At 40.7% G+C, this 18,702-nt stretch overlaps 3 protein-coding genes and 1 long non-coding RNA gene across 4 annotated transcripts; 2 read left to right on the top strand and 2 right to left on the bottom strand.

The window, feature by feature from the left end:
* Nucleotides 1-19: 19 nt before the first annotated feature.
* LOC106930656 (programmed cell death protein 7) lies at nucleotides 20-7,416 on the top strand. The gene is made up of 5 exons (XM_015008335.2): nucleotides 20-1,641; nucleotides 1,727-1,865; nucleotides 5,095-5,325; nucleotides 5,417-5,504; nucleotides 6,074-7,416. Exons 1-5 carry the CDS (start codon nucleotides 694-696, stop codon nucleotides 6,210-6,212), a joined length of 1,545 nt encoding a protein of 514 aa, XP_014863821.1. The 5' UTR covers nucleotides 20-693; the 3' UTR covers nucleotides 6,213-7,416.
* A 2,184-nt stretch (nucleotides 7,417-9,600) lies between these two features.
* LOC148160067 (uncharacterized) lies at nucleotides 9,601-14,604 on the top strand. Its single transcript, XM_088004010.1, has 5 exons — nucleotides 9,601-9,792; nucleotides 10,127-10,714; nucleotides 13,462-13,668; nucleotides 14,290-14,391; nucleotides 14,470-14,604. Exons 1-5 carry the CDS (start codon nucleotides 9,685-9,687, stop codon nucleotides 14,602-14,604), a joined length of 1,140 nt encoding a protein of 379 aa, XP_087860136.1. The 5' UTR covers nucleotides 9,601-9,684.
* On the bottom strand, nucleotides 13,043-14,376 carry LOC148160068 (uncharacterized). The gene is made up of 3 exons (XR_015762435.1): nucleotides 14,302-14,376; nucleotides 13,793-13,902; nucleotides 13,043-13,635 (listed from the first exon to the last, which is right to left on the bottom strand). It is a non-coding gene; the product is annotated as an uncharacterized LOC148160068 (long non-coding RNA).
* A 1,235-nt stretch (nucleotides 14,605-15,839) lies between the features above and the next one.
* On the bottom strand, nucleotides 15,840-18,540 carry kbtbd13a (kelch repeat and BTB domain containing 13a). Its single transcript, XM_015008336.2, has one exon. The coding sequence runs from the start codon at nucleotides 18,476-18,478 to the stop codon at nucleotides 17,009-17,011; it is 1,470 nt and encodes a 489-aa protein (XP_014863822.1). The 5' UTR covers nucleotides 18,479-18,540; the 3' UTR covers nucleotides 15,840-17,008.
* Between the last annotated feature and the right edge of the window lie 162 nt (nucleotides 18,541-18,702).

The raw sequence follows: 18,702 nt of genomic DNA, 5'->3' as shown, positions 1-18,702 counted from the left end.
CCTTGTTTTGCTATTTAAAATCAAAATATTTTCGGCTGTGTTGCAGTTCTATTAAACGATTACAACTGCCACACGTATTGCAATATTTTAGAACTAACAGAACCATTACATTTACATTTATATTTCGTCTCTAGCTTCTTCTTTTTTCTTTTTTTTTACATAAAATGTCCAAACCGGGAGCAACCCGGTTATGTTTGAAATTCACTTCATGTATGTGGCATTAATTTATAACTGGCGCTACCTGAAGAAACTGGAAGACGTATAAGTCCACATATTTACGAAAAACACGTTTCACATTTTTTTAATTTTAAACGCTCAGATATTCTGATGTCACTGAATGCAACAAACTTTTCTAGTATTTGCATGTGGCCATCTTTGAAAGCCATCAGAAATCTAACTACGTCTGTTAAACAAAAATGAACAGTACTTCAAGACATAATAAAAGTTATTATGTCTATGCTTCAAACTTCATTTTGCCTTTTTTGTGTTAGTTTGACAGGGCTGATGTTATACCGCCCTCTATTGCTCTGGAGCGCTTCACTGTCCAACAAAAAAGGATTTTGGAAAATGTTCTGCTACACTGCAGTCCAGACGGTGGCAGTAAATGCACCAAAAGCTAGTTTGTCTGCCGCCAATCGGCAACAGAAGAAGCGGATAATCATGGCTGTATGAAGGTAGTAATGGTCAGTCAGCATGGATGGTTCATATCAGCGCGGACAGGCAGATGCTCCCCATCTTCATCATGTCTTCGAAGGAGGGATACAACAGCCCGCCTCCGAGCAGCCAAACCACACCGCTCCACCATGGATTCCTCCTACGGCTAACTTCCCCGCACCTCCTTCTGGGGGAGCAGGTTTCGGTACATCTCAGTGTCCCCTTCCTTATGGATTCGACCCATCTGTCCCTCCGCCTAATTTTGTCTGTCCTCCTCCGGGACACTTCCCGGGAATGACGCCTCCCGCCCCTGGAAACACGCTCCGTAGCCCTGCAGTCCCTACGTTTCAGGCTGCGTTCCAGCAGCTCGGCGCCGCTCCTTTCCTGGCAGACTGCGGACTCAGGCAGCGGGAGGACTATCGCGATGGAGGCCTCCCCTACCGGGGCTCATCGGGCCCCCCACAGCCTCATTCTCTGCAGCGGGAAAGCAGCTGGGAAACTGCAGCACACCCAGAGGATGAGGAGGAGCTGCTGAGGTGGCAGGACCAGCAGTGGTTAACCCGGTTCCTCCAGAGCCGAAGTAGACCTCCCGACAACCCGCAGGAGCAGCGGTCAGACCTCGGCTCTGTCCCCGTCTTCAAAGAGGCTCTCTACGGCGCAGCTCGGCTGCTCTCCCGGCTGAAGGAGCTCTGTCTCTCTCTCCAGCACAATCTTCACTCAGACAGCGACTGGTCTGAGTCCTATCAGATGGCTTTGCACATAAAGAGAGAAGTTCAGGCCAAAGTTCAGAAACTCACTGACTCCCAGAATTTAGATCTACTTAAAGTTAAAGTGGCCCGCATAGCGGAGAGGAGGGCCCGAGGCCTGAGGGCCAAGAAGGACCGGCAGGTGGAGCAGATGCTGGCAGAAGAACTCACCACTGAGAAAGAGGCCTCCATAGACAAATGGAGGATGAGACAGATACAAAAAGTAGAAGAAAAGAAGAAGGTAATACTTTATGTAGAGAAGGATGAAGATGTTTATGTAGAGAAGGATGAAGATGAGGGTTTTTCTGAATGCCTTTGGTTCTCAGGAGCAGGAGCTGAAGCTGTCTGCAGATGCCGTCCTGTGTGAGGTGAGGAGGAAGCAGGCCGATGTGAAGAGGATGCAGGACATAATGAGATCTCTGGAGAAGCTACGCCAGCTCAGGAAGGAGGCAGCGTCCAGGAAAGGTCGGGTTAATGCTGTTCTGCTGTTTATTTGGGACAGAAGTTTAAGCCATTTTTCTCAGAAATAATTCAGTTGTTGAACCGTTAAAATGTGATGGAAACTCACTAGTAGTAAGTCAGCTAGCAGATGACAGAGCCAGTTTTTAAGAGACGGCACAAATCTGAGATCTGCAGAGGGACAATCCTTCACAATCATTCCCCAGACTCTTTTTTCATGAGCCAGTTAGAAAAGAAGTGAAGTATCAGGAATTATTCATATGAAAGACAAGAGAAATATCCAAAATGGATAAAAGTGAAGTTGTTCTCAACATTCTGCTCCAAATTTATCTAAGTTTTTAATGGTTTCTACTCCCTAAAATAGAACTTTTGTCTCAGCTTACTTACCCAGATTAGTCCTCATATTTATCTGATCAAATGATCAAAAAAATAAGTCAGGTCAGCTGTAATTTTATTTGGAAACTAGATGCCATTAGGTGGAGTGATGTAATTAAATCTGTGGAGGTTTAAATCTGATTGGTTCTAAACCAATTGGTTCCATCAAACTCAGATGGTTGTAAAAAAGTACAAAAGTCTGCTTTCATTTTCCATGTCAGATCTTTAAAGATATCGTTGAATATATATGTGATAAAACTCGGACTTTCATGAACAGGTTCTGTAATATTGGAAATTTTGTTTTAGGTTTTTGCACCGTTAAACTGCAGTGAGACTGTTTTAGGCAAAATAATGCAGAACTAAGCAAATTTACATGAAAATGTTCAAGTTCACACAACCATATTTATGGCTCTATATTTATGATTGTAAAGATAGAAGCATAAATAACATTTAGACATTTTATCAGCATAACAAAAGTTGATTTGGGTGTTACCGTAGTTACTCTCCTGCAAAATAATCTCCATTTCAAAACCATCCATAAACTTTAACATAATACCACTTCTTGTCATAAATGTTTTTTGGAAACATTTTCAAAGCTGGATCTTAAATAAGAATCTTTACTTCTTCCACTGTAAACTGTTGATCTAGTAGAAGTTGGTCTTGTAGCAGGGACCAAGAATCAAACTGCAATAATAAGTTAATATTCTAACTACATTTTTATGTTGTTTTATAATGCACCCCCAGTTCCAACAGTTCTTTTTTTAAATTGATATTATTGTATTTAAAACTTCTCAGACTCATGGCCTGTTTTTGAGAAATATGGCTGAAAATAACATGCCCAAAATGAATTGAATGTATCTCAAGAACTACAGAGTTTATTTTAATTGTTTTGATATCAAAACAAAGGCACGACCCTAGTGAACATGTTACACCTCTAAAAAGCACCCTGTCTGTTACTGAGGAAAGTAAATTAATATGATACACAGCAGAAATTAAGAAAAAAAATCTATTTCCGCCTAAAAAACAGTTCAATATATTAAGATTCCTTTCAAAGCAATGCAGATGAAATCCAAAACATGTAGTAAACAACGGTACACAGTCTGACCTTTTATTGTGCCAAGTTTCATGAAAAAAAAAAGTTAATCATATGAGTTTTAGAGAGGTACTACTTGATAAAAATCTAGGTGGACCTTCCAAATTAGCCATTTTGGCACAATTTGTGCCATTTGAACTCTCAGTTTTTTTCCTGTAGGTTCTGTTTCAATCAATTATTCTTATCATATAATAAATGATTATTTATCATAGATAAGTAATTACATCTAATTGTTTTTGGAGGTTCCTTTTAAAAATCCACATTGCATTCATTCATAAAAAGAGAAAAAAATAGACAAATTGTAATAGTCTGAAAATGGAACAGATTAACTCATAATAACATTTCAAATATAATTATATAACAATGAAAATGCAAATAGCAATGAAAACTAATTTGTCAAAATGATATGATCACAGGAAAAAACTAATATATCTCACAATTACATTACAATAACAATGCACTGCGCGTAAAATCATGCAGTTCTCCATTCAAACATTCAAAATTACGCTGGGCAGTTTCTCGGGAACCCATTGGCCAATTTTGATGATTGACATGTCTTTTGAACTGTCAGAGCCAATAGAATCCGAGGGCGTTGACATTAATACGGAACCTAAAGCCATTCACTAATTACAGCGAGGAAAACGCATGTGGCGTCATAGACATAATATAAGCATAATATATATAATATATATCCTTATATTATGTCTATGTGTGGCGTACATTGACTGAGTTCGCCTCTAGATTTTGTATATGGTAGCTAGGAGACGGAAGAGGCTCTGGGCAGAGCCGAAAACAATGTGAGATGGACGCAGGGAAAATGGATTATCGAACCAAGTGGAAATATTTACTCTAATAACGATTATGACCACGAAACGGCAAAGGTAGGACTGAATTTATGTTTTTAGCTTCGTGAAATTAGCTATTTCTTTTTTCTTCTTTAGTTTTGCACGTAGCGTGGTGACTCTGGTATTGTTGGAAACGGCAGAGCTTCGGCTTTACTCTGATAAATAGTTTGTGGGTATTGGGCCTCGTCACTCTTTCATTGTTGCGTTTTTTACCGGTGTACAGTGTTACGATGGGGAAACGCGGATTTACCTGTTATGCCTCGTTACCCTCGTTAGCATCTAATTGTGTTTCTTTTCATCAAGCTGCTTAGTGTTTAAGCTGGGTGTTGTTGAGGTAGAAAATATTGTTTCTATCATTTAGAAGAGCTTTTTCCTGATACGTGGATATGCAATATCCCTATATTGATAAATGTATAGCATGTGTTTTCAACTGATCTTGTTGCGGCAAGCGCCGAGGACCCAAATTTGGGTCCTCTAGCGAAGGAGGCGTTTAAGGAAGCACTAAATTGTCTCAGTCATTAATATCATATACCATTAATTCACTTTAACAACTGAAAGTTGTGATGATTTTTACTCTTTATACTAAGTTGCTTGTTTTATATTTGAATCATCCTTTATTTACTTTTCTGTTCAGTTATATTAAATTTCCCTTTTATGCTATGAAGTATGTCTTATTATATTGTTCAGAATTTTAAAAAAGTAAAAATAAATAAATAAAAGCAGAGATGGTTTGTTCCTCCAGATCAGCAGACTCTTTTAGGCTCTGAAGCAAAAAATCAAAACATTTCCAAAATTCTTCTTTGATGATGACATTCTGGATCAAGTGGCTTAAAGGCTAACTCAGCATAACTTCTGCTGTTCTAATGAGCTGACTACAGAGCTGCAAGCACAGCCATAACTCTGTAAGCCGTGTTGTTTAAAGGGATCGGCACAGAGCTGCAGTGTGACGAGGCGTTCAGCGGTCAGCTGGAGCAGCTGAGGGGTGTGATGAAGAGGAGGACGGAGCTGTACTCGGCCGAGGAGAAGGCTCTGATGGTGATGCTGGAAGGAGAGCAGCAGGAGGAGCGGAGGAGGGAGCAGGAGAGGCAAATCAGGAAGGAGAGGCAGCGGCAGCTGGAGAGGAAGCGTAGGGTGGACTCCATGTTGTTTGGAGGTAGCAGCTTTTCCAGCCAGGCTGTTAGATTCCTCCAGGTTGGCTCTGGATCTTCATCATCCTCCTCCTGATGGCTGTGTTTGTCTTGCAGATGAGCCTCCAGCTGATAGCATCCTGGAGCCCTTCACTGACTACTACAGCCAGGCAGAGCACTCCCTGCAGGCGCTCATACACATCAGGTTGGTCTGCACCAGCATCAACACCACATTGATGCTTTATCAATGTGGTGTTGACCAGATGACAAAGCATCTGATCAACACCAGATGCTTTGTCATTCCTAAAGCCATTCTGTATGTCCAGTGTTATTATGGCTATTGGTTTTAACCTTACAAGAGTAGCAAACTGAAAAAAAAAAAGGATTTTGAAATGCGTAGTTATTTAACCGTAATACTATTTATTTAAAAGTAACATCAACTGATAAACACTACAGTAAACAAGTTATATATTTCACCAATTGTGGCAGTAGACTATAAAGTATAGCAACTATACAGATAATACAGAAAAGGTTTTCTTGGTGCGTGGTGTGTGGGCCCTAAGCAGAGTCTTGATGAGCCTTGCCTTGGGCCTGCTCTGGTCTTTAGATGTGGAACGAATTAACTGGTTGGTTTGAGTTTTTTGCTACCAAGGTGACTGAACACCATCCAGTCTTAGCGAAGCTGTTTTTTTTTGTTTTTTTTTGTTTTCCATTAGCAGAAATTGTGAGCTCTGTGTTGACAGAAGGTCCTGATAAGGTGTGCTGTTGTTTCAGGAGAGACTGGGACGTGTTCCTGGCGGCAGCAGATCATCCTGATGGATCCGGGGTTCCTCAGGGCTGGGTACTGCCTGACTCTCCGTCTGACCAGAACTGGGCCTCGGCCCTGCAGGCTGCTGATCCTGACGGCCTCTGACTCACATCCAGTCAGCTGGATCAGACAATGAACTCACTTTATAGCGAACCCGTCTTCTTTAAAGATGGTATTTTCATTATGTGGATTCTAATTTAATGTTGCAGTCATCCTTGAGATGGGTTTGGCTTTTTTATACACCAAAATGTGTATTTTGGACATGTAGTTTGATATTTTTGTGGAGGGGGGACATCTAGTGTAAAATGTCTGCCAATTCCATTTTCACTCAGCTGTGGAGTGGGACAGGCTGGTGGCTTTGGAGCGATATTTCAAAACAACAATGTTCATTTTCCTTTTTGCCAGCCTATGCATTTGAAAATATAGCTAAATGAAAACAATGTATTTGTCAGTTTGAGTCATGGCTAAGTGGAAGTAAACTCTAAATTTTAAGTTTTTGCAAATTAAAAATAAAACAATTGAACCCTGGTGCTCAAAGTGGCTGGATTAGAAAGAGAGATGAACGGTGTCTGGTTTTGCTGGTTTTGAACCTGGCCTGCAGACCTGACTGGGAACAAGCCATTCTCCTCAGAGGTTTACATGTCCTGTTGTATACCTTTAATTAGGTTTCAGAAATTAATGTCTTTTTCTGATAGAGGTAACATGATTATGTAAAAGTTTTAGGTTTTAATAATTTCAGAATTATGGCTGAAATCTTTTAATATGGTTCTGAAGGTTATAGGATCCCATTGATGGCAGTTATTATAGAGTGTAGCTAGTTTGTCACTATCCAAAACTTCCTCAGCGTCATCTTGAATCAACTTGGCGGTTTATATTTGGACACAGTTGGGTGTTTCAATAGGATAATGACCACCCAGATAGGTTTTGGATGGATTAAACTGCATAATATCAGGTGAATGAAAGGGCCAAGATCTCAACCCTTGTTAAAATTTGTGACTTAATAGATTCATCAGTGCCAAGAAACCTACAAACCCACCAATTCAGTAATTCACATAAGAGAAAAACGGAACAGCAAAGCATAAAGTTACCATGAAGACCAACATCCTCTTCTGTGCATGTCGTTGGACTAAAGCAGGTACCACTTTCTGCCAGAAGGGGGCATTTTATTATAAAAGTGTATTGGAACTCAGTACGTTCTACTGCCTGGCAGTGATACACTTCTGCCAGGCGATAGATGAGTTTCATCTATTTGAAGTGACTGTTAACAACAAAAATGTAAACTTGAAAGGAAATAAATGTGGTACTCTAAGCTGAGTGTGTTTTCAAATCTTTTATAGAAGGTTTTATAGAGTTTACCATGCAGCGTAAAGTCAGGAAATTACAGAAACTTGATTCTTGTCACCTAATCACCTAAATTCTAATTAATACAATGAACTAAGCCTTATAGCGCGAGCTCTGAGAGTGCCAAAACATTAGCAGTGTGGCAAAATGTTATCAAATGTGGGACGCTGTTTGATACGCACTCTGTGTCAGCTAATAGGGTTAACTGAGGTTAATGGATTAGAGTTTCAGCTGCTTCTGACAGAACCTTCAGAGGGAGGCTTCACTCCAGCTTCACAGTGTTTCACTGAGGCACAGATAAATCACAGGTAGGTTCCCTCTTCATGCTAGTTTTGGATCATGTGTAACTGATTATTTTCAGGATTATTGTTACTATAAAATTTCTGTGTATAATCGTCTTTTACGTCTATTTTCTTTGCTTCAGAATAAAAGCTCACAAGAACTTAGAAAGTAATATTACAAAACTCCTGAGTCTCAAAGTCTTGGAATACTTTTGCTGACTGTGTTATTGGTTGACAGTGCAGAGATTGAGAAATAAGTTCTTCCATCAAATGACTGCTGAATCTGGAAAATATTGTTGGGATTTTCCTGTTAAGTTCAATGCTGAGGTGAAGTGAAACATTCTTTCATCAAAGCCTGATGTCTCCTGGAAGTCTCAAAGAACCATCAGTAGAATTACTGTAGAAAAGTACAGAAGTGTATCAGTGCCAGTCAGACACGTTAGGATGACAGTTATATTTTTATAATGACATATGAAAATATATTCCTCTAAAAGATTACTACTTCATAAAAAGGCACAAAGATTTAAGTCTCATTAAAACGAGCATTTCTTGTTATCACGAGATGTTGCTCTATTTGTTTCCTAGCTCTTCTTAAAAGGTTCCATAGAAAAGCACTTTGTCGTGAAAAATAGTGGTGAGGATTTATCTAGCTTTGCGTAATGCTTGCTGGAAGAACTAAAATTTCATTAAAACCTATTTCAAAAAAGGCATCAAGATAACATTATGTCTGGTGTTACAGTGTAGTGCTGTGTAAAAGTGGTTAGTATCATGTAGAATGTTTTGTACAGACCTTTGTTCTGGTTTAGCTTTACATGAGCTTCTTTATTAGCATCAGGTCACACAATAAGCTCAAGAAACATGTTTCCTCTGCTGCTTGAAGTCCTGCACCATCTGCTCTGGGTTTTATTCTCACTGCAGCACATGTCTGATTAACTTTCAGTGGACAGAAGGAGCAGAAGCTCCTTCTGTCCACTCTGCTCTGACATCACTGCACATAAATACTCACGTGCAAAATGTTTATATGGTTTCCCTCTATTCACCGATGCATTGCCACAAACTTGCATAGTATCTAACAGGAGAGCACGTGGCTTTTATTCATTGTGTAACACTCTTCACCGAACCAATAAATTAATGTATGAGTGTGAAGTCAGTCAGGGTTCCTGGGAAGGAAACAGCTACACTGTATTTTTCTTTTCCCCGGGGAGGGGGGGAGTGGTATTGCCATCTTTTAACCTGAACATTTCTGCTGAACTGAAAAATAACTTCTAAACACCTCTTTCAGGGGCTTAAATATTTGCTCAAGCTGTAAACATCTATTTCCTTGGTAAAGCAAGGTTAGAGAGGACACGTTTGTTTGGTCAGGAACAGATTGGACTCATCAGAATCCTTCCAGCTTTAAGGTTCACAACACAAGCAGAGCACAAGCTGCCTGTTTACAAAATATCTGGATATGGCCAAGCAAATCTCACATAACACAAACACACACACACGCATGCACACACACGCACGCACACACACACACACACACACACACACATGTTTGTTTCTCTACCTTTGCAGGAATTTTCCATTGACTTCCATTCATTTCTACAGCATAACCCTAATCCTGACACTGATCATTACCAGTACATGCATAACCCTAAGCCTAACCAAATATCATTTCACACTTTAGTCCTACCCATAACCCAAAAAACAGAATTTCTCGTCAATGTAATATGTATTAGGAAAATAGTCTCTGCAATGTATTAAATAAATAATACACAAACAAACTGTTGAAATGGTGACAAGTGTTTTGGAGATATAGGTTTTAAAACAATGCCAGTCAACTGTGTTTACAAGATGGGTGTACTCTTTACACATCCTGTGTGTGTGTGTGTGTGTGTGTGTGTGTGTGTGTGTGTGTGTGTGTGTGTGTGTGTGTGTGTGTGTGTGTGTGTCTCAGTGAACCGAATAGGATGGAAGGTCTTCCACTGAAGATGCCCCAGGCTGTCGTCTTACAAGAAGTCAAAGATGATGTCAAAGTGACAGTGCCTGATTACCTCAGCATATTACGGGAAACAGCAGTACGGATGCTTTCCTTACTCTGTGTCTTTATGTGTTTCATTTGTTTGTGTGTTCAGTGTTTCATGCAGCTCTTAGCATGCTAGAGAACAAAATTTTATTTAGCCTCTGAGGTAAATTTAGCTTACATGACATGGCCCATGTCATCAGAATGTGAACCAAATTTCAGTACATTTTACATTAAGAATGGATACAATTTTGCTAAACAATGAAAATAAAGACAGAAGCCACATAATTTCCCTTAATGGGGTTAACAAAAAGTCAGTTAATTTTAAAAGTTCTTTGCTCCAGTAAAACAGGTAGTAAAAGGATGCATATTGTTTCTTGATATTACAGTATGAGTTCAGCCTGGAGAACTGGGTGTTAACTGGCTTACAGAATGGTCCCACCCACCATCAGCGGCCTCAGCCATTCACCCCTCCATCTGAACTTTTACCATCTTGTCCTCCGTACTGGATGATGTTCAGCAGCCCACAGCAGAGTCGTCTAGCCAGCCGCCACAGCTCTGACTTTTGGGAACCAAATCCTCGACAACGCTCCCACAGCCTCAATCCTGCTGTACTTCGCACCACCTTCACCATCTCGGACTCGGAAGATGAAGGAGGAAATACTGTGCAGGAAGCCAAGGAAAACCTGACAGCTAAAGCTTGTTTGAAGGAAGAGCACCCAGCTGCTTCATGTCAGAGCGGTCAAAGAAAAGCACAGAGAGCCTTCATCCCAGACCTGCTGAATCCTCCATCCTGCCTGAGCAGCCTCCCCCACAAGCGTAGGAAGAACCTGCGGCAGTGTTCTGTCTCTGGGACAGACATGTCCAAAAAACAAGACATGGACAGTCAGCCTCTGAGCTCATTCTCATACAAAGCGCCCAACACCAGGACCTATACCACCGAGAAATCAACTGGCAACCATAAAACAGCAGATATGGTAAGATATATTCTTCATATTGCATCTCAACAACTTGATAATTTGTGGAAAAAAGTACTTCTGTCTTTTTCTTTCATCCGAGACAATCGTTATTATGTGTGTGGAGTAGGACATAAATATACATGCACTGAGTTGTATTCTTTACAGTATAATTTGCTTTGCCCTTAAACATTGTCCATCATTACGACTAATTCAGCTAGAAGTGAGTCTCAGAGCTCATTACCACTCTCTTTCAAATGAGGATTTTTATTGGGTTTTTGCACAATATGAGAACATAAACGTACTATAAAGCTATAAAGTGCAGTAGAGAGATTAATGGATATAGGGAAAGCTAAAAGTCTCATAATATGCTTTGCAAAGACTTCAAATAAACTTAAAACCAGACATTGCGCCACTAGATACTAGATACTTAGATATTTACATTGTGTCAGATGCCTTTCGGCCAGTAGTGTCACACTGTTTAATTTAGTTTATGTGTTTATGTAACTGTGCTGAATTTGGCCATAGTCTAACTTGGTCCAGTTCAAATGTAAACCTGTTCGGTTCTTATATCTTCATATTGCTTCTCTCTGTTTTGTGTTTAATAATGTCCAGGAGTTATTGATAATTGTTTAATCTGTATGGAGCAAAATATGCACTGGTCCAAAATCATGGATTCACTGCAGTGGGTACAGCATCTTATGAACAACAGTTTTTTTTACGTTAGCAACAAACCAGTGGATTTCTTTAAAGTCTGTATTAATCCATTGGACTGTTACTAAACCCACAAATTTACAACATGCAATTCATTAGGATCCTGACTGACATCATTACATCTAACAGTGACCCAATGACCAAATTTACTAGGTAGGCCAGGGTAAGAGGGCCAGTGCTTTTTCATGAGAGCACAGAACAAAAGAATGAAACAAACAAAAAAAGAACAGGCAATAATTCATAGTTTAATATATCAAGTGAACCACTTGCATGTCTGCAGCTTCAGGTTGCAGAGCCCTGATACATCACATGAAAACTGTGATCCTGTCTCAATACAGCTGAGGTTAAAAGTGCAATTCATCATTAAAGTAAAGCTATGAAGGCAAAAACGGTCCACTCCTTTCTGTACATGACCAGTCCTACAGGGACCTGGCCCCTGTGGCTCCTGTGTAGAACCGCCCATGCCAGGAATAATAAAAGAGGAAGGACAGTTACAATGCTTTACCATCAGTGAACCCACTTCTTGCCTGTCTCTCTCAGAATGGCAACGTGACCCCTGTGCCCTCTGCCCTTGTTACAACCAACCACCAACAGGGAGTGCTGTTTCCACCATAACACAGAAACCCAAATGAAAAGTACTGACAGGTGAAATCATGACTTTAAACCCTGTTTCATTTACTCTGGTAGAAGTAAATTAACTCATAATTCCACAGCTTGTTGTATGAACACAATTAAAGCTATTAGCTTCTGATCTCTGAGACCTGACATCAACAAACTCATTCAGGTTATGTTTTAAATATATATTCAGTTCTTTGAGAACAAATAGAAGAGTTTGTTGAGAAATTAAATTTAAAATAAGCTAGTTTTAAAACTTAACATATCTTGATTCAAATGGCCTAAATTGTGGTTTTAAATCAGTAACTTATTCTGGCCTATTGACCTTTATTTTACCTGTAGTTACAGCAGATGGTTTGCTAGGATCGTTTGAACTGCCTTTTGTCTGTGGGAAAACAATACAGTGGAAGTTCTAGCTTTTCACATTCATCTGTGAAAGGCCATAAACACGGCAGGGGTTTCTGGCTTGAGAGAGGGTCAGAGATAGCTCCTGGTTGGATGAGCAAAGATAAGCCTTATTTGAATAAATTAAAGATAAGAATACGCCTTTACTATAAAACTTTCTACACAGAAGTAACAAATCAGATTTTGCGCTTGCAACTTCTCCAAAGATGTCTTTGCTTTTTGTTTGTCGTTTCATCTTTTGTCTTTTTCTCTCTCCGGTAAATTCATGTGTTGTTTGTGCTCTGAGGTTTCTAATGTTTTGTGATGTGTTTGTCTGGTGATAGTATGCATCTGTCTTGAATAAATGCTGATTATTGTGACGCTGTTATCTCTGCGTGATCTCAGTCTTTGCGCACAGCATTTTTCTGAACCCGGGCATAAGAGAGGATTTAACGAGTCAAAAGGTTTTTAAAGTTCAAGAATTTTTCCTCTCTTAACAAGTTCAACGTAGAGAAAATCTCTGTCAGTGAGGTTTTTTTCCTCTACACAACAGATTTGCAAAATGATAACGGTTTCACCTGTTTCTGTCAAATGAGCAGCTGAGACTCATTGTTACAGGTCCATGGGCCTTTACAGGTTAGCATAAATCTGCTCCATTATCAGAGTTACTATGAATATCTTCATTAGATGACCCTTTGAATGTTTTAGAGCTGCAATTTAAATTCAATCCCAAAGAATTCTGTTTTCTTCACAGTTTCAAATGCTGGAAAAATTCTGCTTGGATATGATCGCTTAATATTTAGTAATTTAAAGATTAAATCAGTTCTCAGCATCTATTTTTATTTTTCTTAGCAACTTTAATATACTTTCATAGTGTATAAATAGACTTGGTAAAGCCTGAGAGCAGACAGGTTAGCACCTTGATCAGGATTACAGTGTGTGACTTGTCTCCTTCCACCGCTGTGTGACACTCTGCCCTGCACTCAGCATTCTAGAGAATATGAGCTGTCAAAGCCATGTTTTAATAACTGACTGTTGTCTGCTGTGTCTTCCAGATGCGTCTCAGACCAAACTGCTGCAGAGCTCACCACAGAGCCTCGCTGTGCGGGAGCCTGAGCTCTGCTCTGGACTCGTCTGTGGAGCTCTTGTCAGCTCTGAGCCCAGAGGAGAGGGAGCTGCTCAGGGTCATCACTGCCCGGGGATACCCCCTCCGCACTGCCATCATTGCCCTGCAGAGGGCAGGACAACAGACCCCAGATCAGGTTAGTGTTGCATTCACCAGAAATGTTGTTACCAGGTAAGGAATCAACCACTGAGGCTGAAACAGAGATGCTATCATCCTGTATCGGACACATTACCAACTCATGATGTCTGTTCATACAGTACCTTCTAAAAGTCCTGACTCTATATTTAGAACCAAATCAGCCAGACATCTTGTAATCTTTAAAGTGGTCTTGATCAGTAAATGTCCAGGATTCCTGTAAGTCCTTTCAAATCTGGAAATAGAAAACAGAAGAGCACAAAGCAGTAGTGGGTATGGGGTTGTGGGAGGTGAAACAGAAATACTGTATGCTAAGCCACTTTAAGCCAGTTTAAAAATAGAGCCAAGACTTCCACAGCTTGTGGTGCATTATGTGTTTTCCCATGACACGAAAAGCCCTTTGCTCTGAGAGGAGAGAAAGCCAAACTGCAGAACATACTGGGACATACTGGGACAACAGGACAGGAACTTATGGGAGACATGGAAACTCATACCATAAAACTGTTTCATAAATGAAATTTAATTGAAACATCTTTATTATTTCATTACATTATGAAATATATTAAAAAATAAAAAAGCACACCAATCATGTTAATATGTTTGAATGTGTTTCTGTCTGCAGATCCTGAATTACCTGGTTGCATGTGAGCACCTGTGTCAGCTGGGCTATGACATGGCTCAGGTGGAAGAAGCCCTGGAGATGTTTCAGAACTGTGAAACAAAGGTGGTAAGCAGCAGTGTATGAATTCTGGAGATTTGACTCATTTCAAGACTCGACTCATTTCAACTTCTTCCTGTTTAGGCGGAGGAGTTCCTCCACCTCCTGACTCAATTCAATGAGATGGGCTTCCAGCCACACACCATCAAAGAAGTGCTGCTTGTCCATGAGAATCACAGAGAGCGGGCGCTTGAGGAGCTGATGATGCATGTGGCGTGACGGCACGGCCACATGCATTTCGGTTCAAACTGGAGAGTGGGTTTTAGGCAGTAGGTTTTGGTTGTGTTCAGTAATGCTATATTCATGATTTTCATATTATTTTTTTTGTACTAAAGCACTCCAGTTAAACTCTCAGCATATGTCATAGTGAGTTTTAGAACAGTTCTATTTTCGTAGAAGTTATTTTTGGAAGGATAGAAACTAAACCATGAATTATTGTGTTGTATCTAAAACTAAATAAGGTCCAGATGTCATTTTATTTTTCTCCATTTAGCTCCTCTGCCTGAGTTTGACAAGACATTGATGTTCATTGGTCTGACCTACTGCAGAGTGAGGGGTCTGGAATGTTCAATCAAAGTGGATCTGCAGCTGCATCCACTTTTAAATGCTCTGGTTTATGCTTCAGACTACACTACAAAATGTAGCTCATTAATGAAACCCACTACAAAGAGAAGCCCACCTGATGGGGCCACGTTTTAGAGACAGCTTACACGGGCAGTAGCCCAGGGCCCCATTTTTGGGTGGTCCCTAAAGAGTTTCCTGTCTTTTTCATGTTTTTCTTTTTTTATTTAATGAATGGGTCTTTTGCAACATTTCACTTTATATAAAAGTCATGTGAGTTGTATTATATTAGGATTTTTAGACTATAAACAATGACCAAGGAGCTATTGTCTGGAGGATGTATTTAACCGAGCAAGCATCAGTTCATACCTGCTGATGTATGTAGGATTATATTATTTACTGTAATTTGCATTAGCAAGATATTTCTTACTTAGAGGATAGGACACCAAAGCTGGCTGCACCCCAGGGCCCACATCCTTTTATATCCGGCCCTGGTCATTAATGTCTTTCCATATCTACAGTCACAGTAAACAGAAAATACAAACTCAATCAGCTCCAGCTCCAGAGTCAGAACATATGAATGATCTAGTTTAATACCAGCCTTTAAATGATTATTATAGATGAATTATTATCACCACAGCAATGAGGGGGTGCAAAGAGAAAGCTGCTTAAATATTTGTTCAGTCTTTTTCTCTTTGGTTTGCTCTGATCAATTGCTCTCAAAGGTGTCTGCAGGATGTAGGCTAAGAGTGTTTTGTCATTTCTTTGAGTACTGAACCATTGCTGATGTCTTTCCTACTTGGCATTGCTGGAACACACACCTGTTTGCTCCTGAACAGCAAACTCCCAGAAGCACAGTGGGAGACCACACAGCACCAAGAAAGCACCCAGGGTCAACTTTTCCAGTTTTACTTCTTCTTTGTGTAATAAATAACAGTGCAGAACCTGTTCCACATTTAGATCTGAATCATTTTCAAACCTGATAAATACCAGATATCTGTCATATGCTCTGATATGGAAAATACCAACATTGAAGCAGGGTGTACTTTCTTTTTATCAAGACTATCTGTGCTGGATGGTGTGCTCACAGAGTTCCCAAATTGCTTCAAATGTAATTTAGAATCATAACAAAAACATGTTTCAATATAAAAACTGCATCTTCTGATTGAATTTAATGACTTCTTTCTTTTTGCTTTTTTTCGTGTTTGTATACTAAATCATGTATTTATACAAAATAAATACATAAAGAAATAAAATGTTGCTACTGTAGCTGCTATAGTTTAACAGACAGAAAAGCGAGTGCTTCTCTGGGAGTCTGGCATTTAGGCATCCATAATGGTTGCCATGGAAAATTCAAGGATTTCTCAAACATGCATGAAGGAATCAAATCAAAACTCCAAGTATGTTTTTGATGAGGGAATAACATTATAACATGACATAAAACTGAACTCAACACAACACATTTTAAGTGGTGAAAGGAGAAAGTACCCAACACACAGAAATCCATGATCATCTGCCATATTGGTTCAGTCTTTTTCTCATTGTTCATCTATGAACATTAATATTATCTAATATATTATCTAATACCTGCAGTCTGAAACAGACTTCTTGTTTGTTTTTCTCTGAGTATTGACGGATGGTGGAATTTACTGGGATGTACACTCCTGGGGAGACTGAAATCTGGGTTGTTTTCCACTCATGAATAACTTTCCTCTCTGTGGAATGATGAACTTTACATAGATCAGAAATGGTTTTTCACAAAGCTAAAATGTTCGACATGAAACATTCTTCAAAACATGTTCAGTGTAACTAACATGACTAAGCACCTTATTCAAAAATGTGATGTGAAAACTTAAACTATCAACCAGCTTAAAATATTATTGAACTGTTTTTCTATCAGAAAGTCTCTTTGGCTGCACTTGATGAAAAAATTCCATTTTGCGATTCATGTTTCAGATCATACTACTCTGGAACAATCCTGCTCCAACAAGTTTTTCACTTCTATGGGGAAGATGCTGACTGCTTATTAGTGATCCACAAAAGCCAACTTCAGAATTTCCCTTCAGAAGTTATAGGAGCACTGTAAAGGAAGGGTAACAATCTGTTTGTCTCTAAAGCTTTCTTCTGAAGTTTGATCCAAACATCTATCCCTGAGAGAGACGATGTGCTTAGGAAGCCTCATCTGGAACGTATAGATGGATCCAACCCGACCGAAACCTTCCATCTCACGCTTTCTCCTCCACTGGGTCTTCTCCACCCTGTACTCAGTGGTAACATGTCTACTAAGGGTGAACACTGAATCGCCTCTGACCACAGCGGTGAACAGAGAGCCTTTGCTGTTGCTATAGTGACCGGACATGGCTGTCCACTGACCTGAGGTCAGGTTGTAGCAGTCCATCACACACAGCAAGAAGTCCTCACCCGGTCCGTTCCGCATCATGTACAGATTATCCCTGTGGCCCACCATGTAAAGTCCATAGCTCTGCTGACGGATGAGTGTTGTGACCAAAAGCCAGCGGTCATCCTCTGGGACGTACTCGTGGACATCTGTGGCCCCCTTCCCTCTCCAGAGACAGATGAAGATCCTGTTCATGGCTACAGCTGACACCACAGACGCTACCTGGCAGGGCAGGGCTGAGACGAAGCCCCAGCTCCCCTCAGACGTCTGAAGTCTCTCCACCGATGACAGATCCTTCATGTTGAACTTCCCTCCTAAGGCATATAGACATCCCTCAAGACCAATCAGTGTGAAGCTGTAGCGCAGCTGCTGGGGACCACAGATTGTGGACCAAGTGTCATCTGTAGGGTTGTAGCAGAACCCGGCCTCCACAACTCTCTTACTGATATCATGTACTCCTCCAATGATATACAGTTTGTTGTTAAGGACAGCCACCCCTGCCATGGTGGTGCTGGTGCTCAGTGGCAGCTGAGTGAGGGTTCTCCACTTCCTGTGTTCCTCATCCAGATAGCAAAGCGTTCTCTGGACATTGTGCAGCAGCTCTGAGGATGGAGAGTGGCTGCACACGGCCATGTAGCTGCTTGGGGAAACAGATTCCACGTACTCCGCCATCTGCCTGGGTAAGGCGTGCACGTCCTCCTTCAGATCAGCATACATGTCCCTGATGAATAAGGCCGAGTGGTGGGACAGCTCCCATACCCCGTAGACAGCAGCTGTGTGATACATAAGCAAACAGTTTTCAGAGCTGATGATGTTCATCATGTGTTTGGTGAGAGCTGGTACCTGGAGAAAAGCCGTGCATTCAATAGATTCAACAATCTGGTCACCGTTGAGCATGGGCCGCTCCCCCCGCAGCACCCGCAACAGTACCAGGAATCCCTGAACGCCAACGCTTCGCAGGTGTACCTCCTCCTGCTGGCATTCTCTCATTCCAGACTGGAACAACGCTCTGAAGTACTCACAGTTGTCTGCCATGACGGTTCTGTCCACGCTGAAAATATTGCCGTTGACGTTGACCTTCAACATGTCTGCTGCCTCACTGTGTCCGGACTCCTGGCAGCTGCTGGCCGCCATCAGTTTCTGCTGCAGCTCCCTACCAAACGCTCATTCATTAAAAGCAGTTCAATCTGTTTTGAAATCCAACTACATGCACCACTTGTTGAACTGCCAAAGACAGTATTCTCCTCTCTGTATCTGTTGGTGCAACTCTGAGAGCACACTCTATACATAGCAGCAGCAGATGCAGAGGTGTGACACAGTCGAAGACCAAATGTAACCTGAGTGGAGAGGTGAGCTGG

This window comes from Poecilia mexicana, unplaced genomic scaffold, assembly GCF_051168715.1.
Source record: "Poecilia mexicana isolate PSO_F unplaced genomic scaffold, ASM5116871v1 scaffold_3, whole genome shotgun sequence".
In the NCBI taxonomy this organism is placed as follows: domain Eukaryota; kingdom Metazoa; phylum Chordata; class Actinopteri; order Cyprinodontiformes; family Poeciliidae; genus Poecilia; species Poecilia mexicana.
The sequence above is the reverse complement of the archived record's forward strand: the minus strand, read 5'-3'. Positions and strand labels throughout refer to the sequence as shown.